The sequence below is a fragment of the Eretmochelys imbricata genome, chromosome 1 (genome assembly GCF_965152235.1).
Source record: "Eretmochelys imbricata isolate rEreImb1 chromosome 1, rEreImb1.hap1, whole genome shotgun sequence".
NCBI lineage: Eukaryota > Metazoa > Chordata > Testudines > Cheloniidae > Eretmochelys > Eretmochelys imbricata.
In genome coordinates this window covers 131,979,815-131,995,598 of record NC_135572.1, presented here as the reverse complement: position 1 = coordinate 131,995,598, position 15,784 = coordinate 131,979,815, and the positions used below count along the sequence as shown (strand labels likewise).

The 15,784-nt window shown below is 39.3% G+C and overlaps 1 protein-coding gene across 3 annotated transcripts in view; it reads left to right on the top strand.

The window, feature by feature from the left end:
* The window catches only part of PNPLA4 (patatin like domain 4, phospholipase and triacylglycerol lipase), a 44,541-nt gene extending 29,724 nt beyond the window's left edge, over positions 1 to 14,817 (top strand). For all 3 annotated transcript variants that reach the window (XM_077815455.1, XM_077815474.1, XM_077815465.1), the window contains 2 exons: positions 7,112 to 7,264; positions 13,945 to 14,817. In XM_077815455.1, coding sequence (XP_077671581.1) covers positions 7,112 to 7,264; positions 13,945 to 14,076 — 285 coding nt within the window. In that variant the 3' untranslated portion in view covers positions 14,077 to 14,817. The remainder of the gene's footprint in view (positions 1 to 7,111; positions 7,265 to 13,944) is intronic.
* Positions 14,818 to 15,784: the final 967 nt, after the last annotated feature.

The following is a 15,784-nucleotide window of genomic DNA, read 5'->3' as shown; positions in this document are numbered from 1 at the left end:
AGACTCGGGCAGCAGAGAGCTGGCAGAGCCTTTCCCCACTGCTGGAGTCTTTCTCTGCTGCCAGAGAAGGCTCCAGTAGGGGGGAGACAGCAGGTTGCTACACTGCTAAAAAGAGCAGTGTAGATGGGGAGGCACTGCTTGGGCAACTATAGAGCCATGTAGGTTATATATCTGGGTACATACGCACAGGCGTCAGGTGTGTCTAATCAGTCCCTCATGGTCTACAATGCTATTTTACCCCTGCTAGGGGGCTAGCTTTATATATTCTCTACACTAAGAAGTTTGCAGTGTGGATCTACCTAGTTTTTTTGGTGTTTGGCAAGAAGTTGAAAGGCTAGGCCATTTCAGTTCAGAAGTTACCTGGTGTAGCTCAGTTAGCATTGTCCAAGAGGACTTAGATTCCATTCCACTAAAGGAAGGGCAGCCACTGCTGCTTGCCTATATATTGTACCAGTCACTGAAATATGCACAGCTATTGCTTTGTGGTCAATTCAGACTTTTATGTAGCTCTGTTCTCTCAATTCAGAAGCTAAATATGTGGACAGTTCGGGGGAAGTAATACTTCATTTGTTTAGGAGTACTCAGTCTTCCTCCTGAAACTTGTTGCTGATCAACAAGTAGAGAGCAACAGAAGATTATTGCCTTTGATGTGGAGGGGAATTTAGAGGCAATTAGAGAGTGTGGGGTCTTTCACCGTCTGTTCCAGAATGCTTAAAGAGTGGATGAGACGTGCAAAAATTTTACTGCTTGGTGATGGTTCTGTGGCTTATGAAGCAAAGCATGTAACTCTTAAAGAATGGCTCTGCAGATGCAATATATTTTGAAAATTACATTTACTGGTATATGTAGCTTCCATTAAGCCCAGTCCTCATGCTTTGCATCCTCAATTTGAGTTTCTGGGTTGGTTTTCATTGCTCACTATTTCAGAATTTCCCCTATCTTTGCACTTTGAACCACTTATTCAGAAGTTTTTGCATTTTCAATCAATGTTCATAGCTCTAAAGATACTGTGTAATAGCAGGTTACAGAGTAGCAGCTGTGTTAGTCTGTATCTGTAAAAAGAAAAGGAGGACTTACAAATTTATTAGAGACTAACAAATTTATTAGAGCATAAGCTTTCGTGAGCTACAGCTCACTTTATCAGATGCGTACAGTGGAAAATACAGTGGGGAGATTTTATATACACAGAGAACATGAAACAATGGGTGTTACCATACACACTGTAACAAGAGTGATCAGGAAAGGTGAGCCGTCAGGAACAGTATCCCCAATAATGTCACGGCAAACCTGGTGGCTGAACTTTGTGACTATGTCCTCACCCATAACCCCATTCACATTTGGGGACAGTGTATACCTTCAAATCAGCGGCACTGCTATGGGTACCCACATGGCCCCACAGTATGCCAACATTTTTATGGCTGACTTAGAACAACGCTTCCTCCGCTCTCGTCCCCTAATGCCCCTATTCTACTTGCGCTACATTGATGACATCTTCATCATCTGGACCCATGGAAAAGAAGCCCTTGAGGAATTCCACCATAATTTCAACAATTTGCATCCCACCATCAACCTCAGCCTGGACCAATCCACACAAGAGATCCACTTCCTGGACACTACGGTGCTAATAAGCGACGGTCACATAAATACAACCCTATACCGGAAACCTACTGACCACTATACTTACCTACGTGCCTCCACCTTTCATCCAGACCACACCACACGATCCATTGTCTACAGCCAAGCTCTATGATACAACCGCATTTGCTCCAACCCCTCGGACAGAGACAAACACCTACAAGATCTCTATCAGGCGTTCTTTCAACTACAGTACCCACCTGCTGAAGTGAAGAAACAGATTGACAGAGCCAGAAGAGTACCCAGAAGTCACCTACTACCGGACAGGCCCAACAAAGAAAATAACAGAACGCCACTAGCCATCACCTTCAGCCCCCAACTAAAACCTCTCCAGTGCATCATCAAGGATCTACAACCTATCCTGAAGGATGACCCATCACTCTCATAGATCTTGGGAGACAGGCCAGTCCTTGCTTACAGACAGCCCCCCAACCTGAAGCAAATACTCACCAGCAACCACACAACAAAAACACTAATCCAGGAACCTATCCTTGCAACAAAGCCCGTTGCCAACTGCGTCCACATATCTATTCAGGGGACACCATCATAAGGCCTAATCACATCAGCCACAATATCAGAGGCTCGTTCACCTGCGCATCTACCAATGTGGTATGTGCCAGCAATGCCCCTCTGCCATGTACATTGGCCAGACTGGACAGTCTCTACGTAAAAGAATAAATGGACACAAATCAGACGTCAAGAATTATAACGTTCAAAAACCAGTTGGAGAACACTTCAATCTCTTTGGTCACTCAATTACAGACCTAAAAGTTGCAATTCTTCAACAAAAAAACTTCAAAAACAGACTCCAGTGAGAGACTGCTGAATTGGAATTAATTTGCCAACTGCATACAATTAACTTAGGCTTGAACAAAGACTGGGAGTGGATGTGTCATTACACAAAGTAAAATTATTTCCCCTTGTTTATTTCCCCTCCTACTGTCCTTGTCAACTGCTGGAAATGGCCCACCTTGATTATCACTACAAAAGGTTCCTCCCCCTCACCCCCGCTCTCCTGCTGGTAATAGCTCACCTTTCCTGATCACTCTTGTTACAGTCTGCATGGTACACCCATTGTTTCATATTCTCTGTGTATATAAAATCTCCCCACTATATTTTCTATTGTATGCATCCGATGAAGTGAGCTGTAGCTCACGAAAGCTTATGCTCTAATAAATTAGTTAGTCTCTAAGGTACCACAAGTACTCCTTTTCTTTTTGTGTAATGGCATAGAACTTACCTGGAACAGGGACTGCAGTGCTTAAGACTATGGAACAAAGGATTTGTAATTCAGCCCCTTTTAGAAGTTATGTGTATGGTATCACAAATGTTGACGTTTTGAGGAGGGGCATTTTGCAGTATAAACAGAATTAGAGAAAAAAAGTTGAAAGTTTGAGTTGTGAAATTACAAAGCTGGAGATGTTAAACTGTTAGAAAAATGGGAATTTAAATAAATTAGGATGAGAGATTTTTATTAGAAATGCAGTAGAGTAAGTAATACATTATTGGTGACAACCCAATTGTTCTGGGGGACCAGGCAAAAAGAAGACCATCATAGAGTCACAATATGTGGGCATGTGAGAGAGGGAGCAGTCTTCTGGAATTGTCAGATTTGGAGTTGGCTATGGAGGGAAGGCCAGATTACAGAATCACATGGCTGGTCGCAGATAGGGAGCTGGACTAAGGACAACTGCCCTTGTAGAGCTGAAAAATAGGCTGGCCTACAGCAGAGACCAGTCCACTATGGAGGTAGCTTTGCAGCCAAATGGTGGAATATGGAGAGCCCCAGAAGAGATGCTGAACCAACAGATATTATAGCCAGAGGTAATGCTTGCTATACATTGGTCACATCATTGATTATTGCAAGGGTCTTGCAGTGTCCTCCTAATTTAAGGACTGGTTTCACTTCATGTGACAAAGGCCATAAACCATTTCCAGACAGAGTAGAGGTAATGGGCTCTTTTGGAAACCTGTCACAACCGCATTTCCTGTGACTGAACCCCAGAGGTTTCTTCATCATCTGCCATTAAGTTTACAGAAATTTGCACTATTTTGCACTTGGACAGTGGGCACTTATAAATAGCGCACATGCCATCAGGTCATTCCTCCAATGAGGACTTAATATCTCTTGTGTTGTTTGTAGAAATACAATTTACTATTAGTAAAATAACAAAGTTATAAAGTTTTTTAAATTGTTTCAGGCAAGTACGAAATTTGTTCTTTTGGGAGGTCAAAAGCCTTACTCAGCTGTCCCTTTAAGCAAATAACAAATTCAGTCTCTTTTAGCAAGCCCATTAATTTTGGTGTAGATTTGGTGAGACATACTCTAGCTGCCAAATTAGGGAAGATAATCTTCTGACCTAAGTTAATATATAAATATAATAATAGTTTAGACACGAATAATTTATTGAAATTGATTGATAGGTGGTGTTTCCCCAAAAAACTTAACCAGTCCGGATAATGCTAGTTAATCTGAGAAAATTATAAAATGTCCGTGTTTCCACAGCAGGTGCGTGGAATAGCAACTATTAACTTCATGGTCACTCAGAACACTCTTAATATAATGAAACAAATTGCTATAATTAAATCGGGAAACATAATATGTTACTGTTACTATCACCAACATGCGGCATAGCTTTTTTTAACCTGATACTCATCTCCTGTCAGCATCTGTCGTTGATTTTCATAGTCAGAATGTGTGCGCTTTTGTCCCTTGAGTTGTGTTATCCAAATTGTCTTAGCATTGGGCAAGCAAAGAATAAATGGAGTACCACACCTGTTTTTTTTAAAGATTGCTATAATATACCAATTGGCTAATGTAGTGTTTTTTGATCTAGTGGTTTATCTTTAAATTGATTATTTCAGTTACTAATTTAATAGTTCAGACAGGACTTTTGATGTATACAATCTCATTAGTGTTCAATTATTTGTTTGAGAATTCTGAAACTACGTCTGAATTTGTATTGGTGTGTACAAAACTTGATACTGGTTAGCTTTACTCCTGGGGTCATTCTGCGCCAAAAAATTAAAAATTCTGTGCACAATATTTTGAAATTCTGCAAAATTCTTCAATTTGTTTGTCAAAATAATGCTATGTAATCATGCTAGTTTCAGTTATTTTGGTAATTTATTTCAAAATACCTGTCAGCAAGTGTGTCTGTAACAATACAGACACACACAAAATTCCCCCAGGAATAGAGAGTTAAAAAAAACCCCTATGACAACCCAGTTCCTGTTTCTCTGCTCTCCTCCCCCGCCCCCCCCCCCCCCCAGAGCCAAGCTGGAGAGCCAGGCACCCACAACCCTGCCCCCCCAGGCCCAGCTGCGGGGGCCCCCTTAGCCAATACACCCAAAACCCCTACCTCCCCCAGACCCTAGCTGCGGGTCCCTCCTGACCAGATACCTACAGCCCCTTCCGTACAGCCTGATGCTCAGTCCCAGACTTGCATGGAGTTTCCTGTGCATTGCCCTCTCCTTCCCTCAAGGCATGCTGGGAACTGCAGCTACCAGGAACCCTCTAGCTCCCTCCTCCTCCTCTCAGCAGTGCCTTCTATGTGCGAGCTGAGCTCTGCCAGGTCCAGCATCCCCTGCTGGTGGCTAGCAGCACTGCAGCCCATTTGTATGGGGGGAAAGAAATTCTGCATACACAGTGTTAATTTCTGCAACATTCTGCATTGCACAATGGCGCAGAATTTCCCCAGAAGTATTTGATTGTGAGTTGTAATGTGTTTATTCGAACACTATGACAGTAATAACTTCATTACACACTTTAGTGGTGTTTTATCTACATCCTTTCTATGATAGATACCAATGAACTGCTCCTCTGGAAGTAATGAGAAGTCTCATGGATGGGATAGACAAGTTCTCTTATGTTGGCTTCTTATCTGTAACTATAGTTTGACTGACCACTTATGTAGTTTTTGTGCACTATGCTGCTCATAGCCCTCATAAATAAAACCAGCAGTACCTTCTGTTGTAGTTATTACTTGTATTGTTAACTAGTTGAACAAACTGGTCTTTTAAAAATAATAAATAGTTTAAATAAAAGAATTGTTATATAAAAGCACTCATATGTATGATTAGATACAAATTCCATCTTGAACAATGGGAAATTGGAATTCCAGTTATATCTTTTAACTTTCTGCAAAAAGTTCATTTGCATCCATATTTTCATTGTGCTACACATTTGTGTAAGTGTGGTGATTTTTTTTTTGTTTTGTTTAGAGTAATTGATCTATAATACCCTTTTAGATCTTATAGTTATTATATAGATATATGCATGCACATATAAATAAAACATTTCTGTTGTTTATAGATGTATATATACACACACACGTACATTATATCAACGTGCAAAATTGTAAATTATTAGTATTCTAAATTCTATATAATCTCTGAGGAATTCTGTTGTATCATGCTTTTGAGGTTTTTATTTTACTGATATGAGTGTGTTCATATTAATCTGTTAACTAAAAAACAAACAAACCAAAATTAGCACTAAGTCAAGATTTAAGACAAGTCCAGACTACCAAGTATATATGAAACATTCACTAATAAAGTTATACGTGTGTATAATGTCACCCACTGAACAATGGATTCTTTGTGTTGTCCAGACTTTAGAATTTTGGTTTATTTGGTAGTAAGGAAAACATACTGCTGCTTTTATAGTGTTCTAAGAAGGACAGTATATATTCAACATGTTTAACATTTTTTTTTGTTTATGTGATCTAAGGGGGCCAATGAAGAAGGTTCAGCACTAGAGCTGGGCAAATACTTGATTTTTCTGTTTGTTAGCAGTTTTGAAAAATTGAAAAAATTGATTCGGGTTGAACTGAATTCAAAACTTGCCAAAAAAAAAATTGGCAAATAAAAAATAATCTGTTTTGAGTCTCCCACATTGTAGATGAATTCCCTAGCTATCAGACTACAGAGATATTCTCTCTCTCTCCTTTTGGCCCAGTCACTATTCATTGGAACAGAGAATAGTCGTTGGGCCAGAGAGAGTAAGTAAGAATATTTCTGTAGCTTGGTGGTTAGGACACTCATCTACGATGTGGGATGCCCAAATTCAAGTCGCCACTCTAGTGCCTACTTCATTATTTATACGTAGTGGGAAAGATGAGATATCTGTCTCAGTGTATCCCACAGTCCATTTGTTAGGGAACATTCCCATAATGAGGGAGAACAAGTTCAAATCTCTTCTCTACATCAGGTCAAGGGGAAATTTAATCTTGGGTCTTCCATATCCTAGGTGAATGATCAAACTAGTGGGCTGGCAGTTATAAGGGAAAGGCCGCCTCCTCTTCTATCCAGAAAAATATATTTAGGGAGAAAACTATTCAGTGAATTCATGTCAAATTCATGAATAGTTTCAGGTTGACCAAAACTGCAGTTTCAACAAATAAAATATTCACTATGAAAAATTTGACCCAGCTCTAGTCAGCACATAACAAACTCTGACTTTTTTTCCCAATAGAAATGGATTGATGGTGGCCTTACCAATGGCCTCCCTATTCTGCCTGTGGGACGAACAGTCACTGTGTCTCCTTTCAGTGGTCGATTAGATATCTGTCCACAAGACAAAGGACATGTAGATCTCTATATTAAAGTTGCAAAGCAAGACTTAATGGTGAGTGACTTGTTTTTAACTAATTTTGGTGATAGCCTTATTATTTTTATTTTTGCTAGCTGTTTTATGTGATTTTCAAGAGCAGCTAGGATAGTTTGGTACCCAACTCCCATTGACTTTTTATGGGGATTGAGAACCTAATCTTTTTTAGGTGTTTTTAAAAAAAATGAAGTGTTGGATTTTCAGTTTATAAAATGTGCTCAATTGGCACATGTACAGTTTGTTAAAAAGGGCTACAAACTCCATACTATAGAGCAATGTTAAGAAAAAAAAGGAGACATAGAAGAAGATAAAGAAGTTATTCTATCCTAATACAATTCCTCCAGTAAAGGCCTGGGGAAAGATTAGACAGCATGACCTACAACTTCCAAAGTAGAGTAATTATTCCAGAATAGTGTCCACACAAGGAGTTTTTCTGCAGTAGCTGTGCCAGTAGGGTTGTCACCTCTGAGGTACAAAAATCCAAGACATCCAGGATGATCCTGAGCCCACAAAACTGGACAACGGGCAATGTGTACTGAGCACACTTACAGATTTTCCAGGACAGCCATCTCAAAAAAGGATGATCATGGGAAAACCTGAACAGGTGGCAACCTTATACTCTGATTAATCGATTTCCTTGTGTACACAAGGCGTAAGGGCCTTCTTCATAGATTCATAGAGTTTAAGGCCAGAAGAAATCACTGGCTCATCATTTGGTCTGACCTCCTGTGTATCACAGGTCATTACATGTCACCCAGTTACCCTTGTATAGAACCCAGTAATTTGGTATGACTAAAGCATAAATTGTCTTTGACTAAAGCATATCTTCCAGAAAGGCATCCAGGCTTTATCTGAAGACCTCCAGAGATGGAAAATCCACCACTTCCCTTGGTATTTAGTTCCAGTGGTTAATCACCCTCACTGTTAACAATGTATGCCTAATTTCTAATTTGAATTTGTCTGACTTCAGCTTCCAACCACTGGTTCTTGTTGTGCCTTACTCCACTGGACTGCAGGGCCCTTTAGTACCCAGTATTTTCTCTCTACGTTTATGCGCTGTAATGATGTCACCTCTCAATCTTATTTTTGATGAATTAACCAGCTTAAGCTTGTTTAGTCTCTCACTGTAAAGCATTTTCTCAAGCTGTCATAAATTTTGTGGCTCTTTTGTGCACACATCCTTTTCAAAATGTGGACACAAGAATTGTATGCAGTATTCCACTATCTCCTGCATCAGTGCTGTATACAGAGGTGAAACCTGTTTATATATCCAAGGATCACATAAACCCTTTTTGCCACAGCATGCCACTGGGAGCTCATGTTGAGTTGTTTGTTCTCTCTGACACCTATATTCTTTTCATACTCACTGATTTCCAGGACACAGTCCCCAATTCTGTAGGTATAGCCTTGTTCCTAGTTCTTTGTTCCTAGGTGTATCACCTTGCATTTGGCTGTATTAGAACACATTTGGTTTGAATGGACCCACTTACCAAGAGATCCAGATTGTTCTATATAATTGCCATTTTCCTCATTATTTACCACCCGGGCAGTTTTAGTGCTATATGCAAATTTTATCAGCAGTGATTTTATATTTACCTCCAGCTCATTGATGAAAAGTTGAATAGTGTCTGGACTAGTGCTTATCCCTGCAGAACTTCACTAGAAACATCCCATTCAACATGAATTCCCCATTGGCAACTATTTTATGAGATATATGTCAGTTAGCCAGTTCTTAATGTATTTAATGTGTGCTTTATTGATAGTTTGTGGTGCTAATTTTTAATCAGAATGTGGGGCGGTATTAAGTCAAACACATTACAAGTCGAAATATATTAGGTCTATGCAGTTAACTTTATCAACCAAACTTGTAAGCTCCTCGAAGAATGAAGTCAGCTTTGTTTAATAAGACATACTTTCTATAAAACCATGTAGACTGGCATTATTTATATTCCTGTCCTTTAATGCTTTATCAATTGAATATCATATCCGATTTTCCATTATTTTGGGATTTATGTCAGGTTAACTAGCTATAGTTACCTGTCCACTTGCTCTTTTTGAGTATTGGCACAACATTAGCACTCTTTCAATTTTGTGGAATTTTCCCACTATTCCAAGACTTATTAAAAATTGACATCAGCGGGCCAGAAATCTCCTGAGTCAACTCTTCAGGACTCATGGGTGCAAGTTATCTGGGTCTGCTGATTAAAAAATATTTATTCCTAGTAGATGATGTTTGACTAACTTCTTTTGGTACTAATGGACTGGAAAATACATCATCAATGAATACTTCATCCCCTTTCTTTCCAAATATAGGGAAGAAATAGTTATGGAACTTTTCTGCAACATTATTAACAATTTTACCATCTCCATCTGTTAACAAGGGAATATGGGATAGTATACCATTTGAGGGATTGCTTTTGTTCCTAATATACTGCAAGCCAAACCAGTAAGGGATTTGTCATCGATTACCCGTAACGTTTGTGCCTTAAATGCTCTGCTGCTGTGGCTCAGCCTGGATACCTACAGCCTGCAGACAAGCCATGCACTGTGTCTGTAATAAGTAGTTCTGAACCAGCAACTCTAGTTTGTTAAATCCTAGCCACAGTCCAGTATACACCAGCTCTGGTTATATCTTGCAAGATGACCCAAGTACTCCTCCCCAGTCTCAGTTTTTCCCAAAAGCATGTTCTCTGCAATGTCTAGTTCTTCCTTGGACCATTCAATGGAATAATAAGGTTTGTTTGTTCCTCTAAAGCAGGGGTGGGCAAACATTTTGACCCGAGGGTCACACTGGGGTTGCAAAACTGTATGGAGGGTCTGGTAGGGAAGGCTGTGCCTCCCCAAACAGCCTGGCCCCCCCACCCCTGTCCGACCCCTCCCACTTCCTGCCCCCTGACTGCCTCCCTCAGAACTCCCGACCCATCCAACTGCCCTGTTCCTTGTCCCCTAACCACCCCCTCCTGGGACTCCACCCCATATCCAACCCCTCCACTCCCTGTCCCCTGACTGTCCTGACCCCTATCCACACCTCCGCCCCCAACAGGCCCCCTGGCACTCCCACACCTATCCAACCTCCCCATCCCCTGACCAGCCCCCCCCCCCCCCCAAAAAAAAACCTCTGCCCCATCCAACCCCCTGGCCCCAACCCCCTTACCATGCCGCTCAGAGCAGCATGTCTGGCCACTGCACCGCCCGGCCGGAGCCAGACACGCTGCCCTGCAGGAGCGCGCAGCCCCATTGCCCAAGGCCCTGCCAGCACGGCGCATGGCTGCAGGGGAGGGGCTGGTGGCTAGCCTCCCCGGCCGGGAGCTCAAGGGCCGGGCAGGACAGTCCCGTGGGCCATCATTTGCCCACCTCTGCTCTAAAGAGACAAAATGCACAGCGTTATCACTTTAACAGGAGCTAGCAATCATTTTGTTCAAACACAGCACTGGGTTAGTATGGATTGAAAGTAAAACAAGTTTATTAACACAAGGATATAGAATTTTAAAGTGAGTTCAAGTACAAAAGATAGTGTTAGAAATGGTTCCAACCAAATAAAAGTGAAAAATGCTTTCTAGTGGGTAACCTACAGTACACAACAAGCTACAGCCTTTGTTCAAGGTAGTTTCCTTATCAAACAACCTTCCAGCAAGATAGCGAAGATAGCGGACCACCCCTCTGGTCAAAATGCCCCACAAAGTTTATAGTGCTTGGTTCCTTTGTCATCGTAGGGGTCTTTGCTTCTCTCTTTTATAGTCTAGTTAACTTTAGAAATGGACTCTTCTGAAGGTTACCCCCTCCCCGCCCTGCCCAAAGTAAAGCTCATTCAAGCTGTGAGGAAGGAGACATGGAGTCTGTTAATGAAGAACTTTCCATGGTTTCTTCCTCCACTGGTGTTTGCTAAAATGCAAATGACATGTGATTGCTTATTGACTCTGATGGCCTCTGGAGACATCAGGCTGCCCTTTGTCTGGGAAAAACCTCTTTACTTGTCTGGTAAACACCCTTTGTACATTTTCTTCCTATTTGTATGATCCTTTGGACATTTACCATACATACACCACTTAAGAATATTAATGTTCAGTGTGTTATTAGTTTTCCAATGACATGACACCTATCATTAATTTAGCATTAATGAATTGGGGCACCTTGAGTGGACCAGGCCACCTGAAACTCACTACCAGATACCAGTGACCCCCTTGCTTTCTTGCACTGGGATGCTGGTAAGGGCACATGTACTTACACGCCTTATTGTCCTTAGCCTTTCCAACCGTTGTTTTTTTCCTTGAGGTCTTTAGCTTCCCTTATCAATCATCTATTACTGTTTATTTCCCTTTGTCATATGTTTGGGTTTTTTATTTCTAATTGTTTCCTTCACTTTGCTAATGAGCCAGGTTTGGCTTTCAGCCAAATTTGTATTCTTTCTTGATTATGAAATTATGGCTTTTTCAACATCTAATAAGATCTTCTTTGAGAACTCACAATTTTCATTCAGATTTTTCTGTCTAAATTTTTTCTCCCAATCCATTTTGCTCATAATATTCCTCATCTTTGGGAAATTAACCCTTTTGAAGCAACAATATGCCTGGGATTGTCCTCTGTTTGCCCTTTATTGAATGTAATCATGTCATGATAGTTGATCCCTAGGCAAATACCAACTAATAGTCCAATGATTGTTTTTCCATCATAATGAGGTCCAAAATAGAGTTAACTCCTTTTGGGTGCAATACTTTTTGTGTTAGGAAATTATAATTTTTAGACACTCTGATAATTTTTTTCTGTTGGTTGGTTGAGACTTCCAGTATACATTGCTGATATAAAAGTCCCCCATCACAGCACAATTTTTCCTTCCTCATATTAAAGACAGGGCTTAAGGAAGTAACTGATCCTGCTCTCTGGTTTGATTCAGTGGTCTATAACAGATCCCCACGAATAAACTCTCCTGGGCTATTTGTTATCCCATTGATCCATATGCATTCAAGATCCTATTCTCTTCTGAGTTACCAATAACTCTAAAACAAGTAATGGTATCTTTAATATCACACCCCAATTCTTTCACCCATTTTGTCCTTCCTAAACCAGTTATAACCAGTGATTTTAACATTCCAGTCATGCAAATCATCCCACTCTGTTTCAGTAGTGCCAATTATATCAAATTTATTCCCACCAATGTAAACTTCCAATTTCTCTTGCTTGTTGTCCAGACTCCTACCATAGAACAGTTGAAAAATGTTGTGTCTTCATATTCTATGTCACATCAGTTCAGTTTATTTATGATCACTGGATTTGAGTTTCTACCACTTTTGCCTCCTCCTCCTGTTTTGCCCTCCTAGCTGGCCCAGTTAGTTTCCAACTGGGAAGATTAGCTCCCTGCTTGTGAGATGCAGGCTGTCTTGTTCGTATAGTCCTCTCTCCCAGAGCTATGTGGTTCAGTGTTCTACAAATCCAAGCCAGGCATTCAGCCAACAGTTCACTTGCAGTGTTTTCTGCCTTTTTTACTTGTGATGAGAATGAGGAACTTGAATCATATGCAGTATGACAAATTCTGTCCTATGCAGATGACCAGCACAAGGCCTTTGTACCACCGAAGTCCTAATTAAGCACTTAAAATAGGTCTTAACTGGAAGTTTAGTGATGTGCTAGTCTTCTATACAAGAGTGAAATCATCCTGAGATACAATAAACCAATAGAAAGATTCAGGGACGTGGATGAAATGATGAGAGAGAGATTACTTTGGCAATGGCATTTTGAACTAATGGAGGTAGGGAGTACTGAGGGCAGATAGGAAAAGGTTGCATTATTCAAGGTAAGATGATTAGAATATGGACAAGGATTTCAGCAGTAGGAATGGTTTGGAAAGATGACTTTGTAGGTGAAATTAACATGTATATGCTATCTTTCACACGTTACTTGGCTACTATTTGCACCATGAATCCATATAGAAAATAAGTTGATATTGACCAACTGAGTCATCTAGTTGAGTCTTGGTTGAATAAACAAAGTTTGGTGTCTCATCCATACATGCTAAAGAGTTTATTTGGAGGCCCTCTGTTTTCTGTGATTCTGCATCTCTGGAATTTGCCACAGAAGTCACTTCCTGCACCACAGTTGTGTTCCAGAATCTCCGGTGTCACTTAAAACAGTTTCTAGCCCTCAGAGTTAGAGACAACCTTGAAAATGTTAACCAAGTAAACAGATGCAGTAATGTGTGTCTGAATCTGCAGTCAACCTGAAACAATAGTTTTGAGAGTTTTGAACTGCCCTAGTCAACTCAAACAAGGCTCCAGAGGCTTAGTGATTCTATGGTTGCAAAATTTGATTAATTATTTATTTCAAATAAAAGGTAATTATTATTCTATAATTGCACCATTTGTGAAGTGTGTAAGAAATAAAATATATATTAAATGAGTTAATCATTTAAACTAATAAATGTCTAATATCTTACTCATTGTAATTTTATTTATTATTGTATTAAATTAGCTACAAATAAAATGGTCTTAGTGAAAGAATCTAAAATATAAGGAGGGAGAGCAAGCCTATAACCAGACAATCATTACACCATCAGAATGATCAACCGAGGTTTTCAATAGTCTTTAGATTTTGGAAACATCATTTATCTATCCTAAAAGGGGGTAGGAAAGATGAAGAGAACAAGAAAATTAAATATAATAGTTTGTCCTTACAGTTGCCTAACTTAGAATACTTCTCTGTTGCAGTTGTCTGTGGCCAACCTGGTAAGACTTAATCAAGCTTTATTCCCACCAAGCCAGAAAAAGATGGAATCACTGTACCAAAATGGATTTGATGATGCTGTACATTTTCTACTAAAGGAAAACTGGTTTGAATAGATTATGTGCATGGAAAATTAACAATGTCTGATAGCTGTCAAAACAAAGTACATGTGTCACTCAGAACCCAAGATATTGCTGCCATGATTTTTGTTTATTAAAATACAAATTCCAGAGGTATCGCATCTGTCAAGAAAATATCCAGGTGCTTTGCTAAAATTGGTCAGCATGTCAGAATGGAAAACTGTACTTACATGGTAAAAGGATCTGCTGTTTCAAATAGGTATAATAGTAAAATCTATTAAAATTAAAAGAAGGTCATCATTTAGGATGTACAGAACAGACTAGTGTATTACTTCATAAAATACCGAAAATGTGATTGCTGACAATCATATATGAGATACTCATTCAGGTTGTGTCCTGAAAATGTGCACTGTATCTAGTTCTCTTAAGCTTTGAATAGTTGTGTACTTTCTCTGTTAATCTTATTTTTGTGCACAGTAATTGACTGGTTGTAATATTTCAAGCATGAACTCCAATTACAAAGAGACTCTGAGAAACAAAACAATTTAATTGCATTTCTTTAATTATAATACATGTATTTTTTCACCATTAGAACTTTTTGTCCTTTAAATCAGTTCCAGGACTTCTAAAATCCTGAAATACCCATCTGTTCCAAAATTTAAGAACATTTTTTCTGCAAAATATGTTGGAAAAAAGATTGCACCAGATCTTATTAATTTTATTTATGCAGTGGTTCTTTGTCTACTAAATTTTAATAAAATAATTTATGTTTGGAAATTTGTCGGGTATTTATTTTGTTGTAAATCTCTCAGTACTATGGTGTTATACTTCATTGATCCATTTTGGACAAATGATCGATATTTTTGAAAAGTTTGCATAAATGCATGTTTTTCCCTTTCACTAAGGGCGTGATCCTACACCATTGAAGCTAATGGAATGTTTTCCATTTACTTAAATGTGAGCAGGATGAAGTGCCCAGGGCATAAGAGGGTCCCTAATAACTTTTTAGTGAATAATTTATGGAAATTAAGAGGCAACATTTTGGAGACCTAATCTGAAATGTTCTGCTGAGATCAGCATATATCTCAAATGTTAGTATTTAGATATTCAAACCATACATTTCCAACTATAGTCTAGTCCAATATCTCTACCATATCTCTAAAATACTATTTCACATGATGCTAATTAAAGAAATCTAAACTGATTTCAGCAAGATTTCTTTGACAAGCTCTGACAGTTGTGATTTTTCAGTAAGACCTACTCTGATAGGGTTGGCAGAGACAGAATGCCAATTCCTGAGGGTCTCAATTCCCATTAGAGTTAATTGGAATTCAGGTAGCTCAATAACTAACAGGTTCAGTTTCTGAAGGCTTTTTTGTTGACTTCATTGGGTGAAGGATCAAGCCTTTAGACCCTAATATATTATGAAATGGTCACAAGTCTTTTTTTTATATTTATGTATGCATTTTCAGTAACATTCCTTGTTCTTTAAAAATAAATCTGGCTTGGATCACATGCAGTGATTAGTCTATTTGCACTATAAAAATTAAACTGTATGTAAATTATATAATGTTCATTTGAACATTGTCAAATATCCTGCTGTCTCTGTAATGGAAAATATATAGATGAGAATTTGAAAGCATCTACTACAGTTGTTTATAAACCAAGCCCTAGCAAAGAAAATACTGCACAATCACAGAATATTTATGTTGAAACTTAGACTAATTGAGACTGGAGTCTGCAA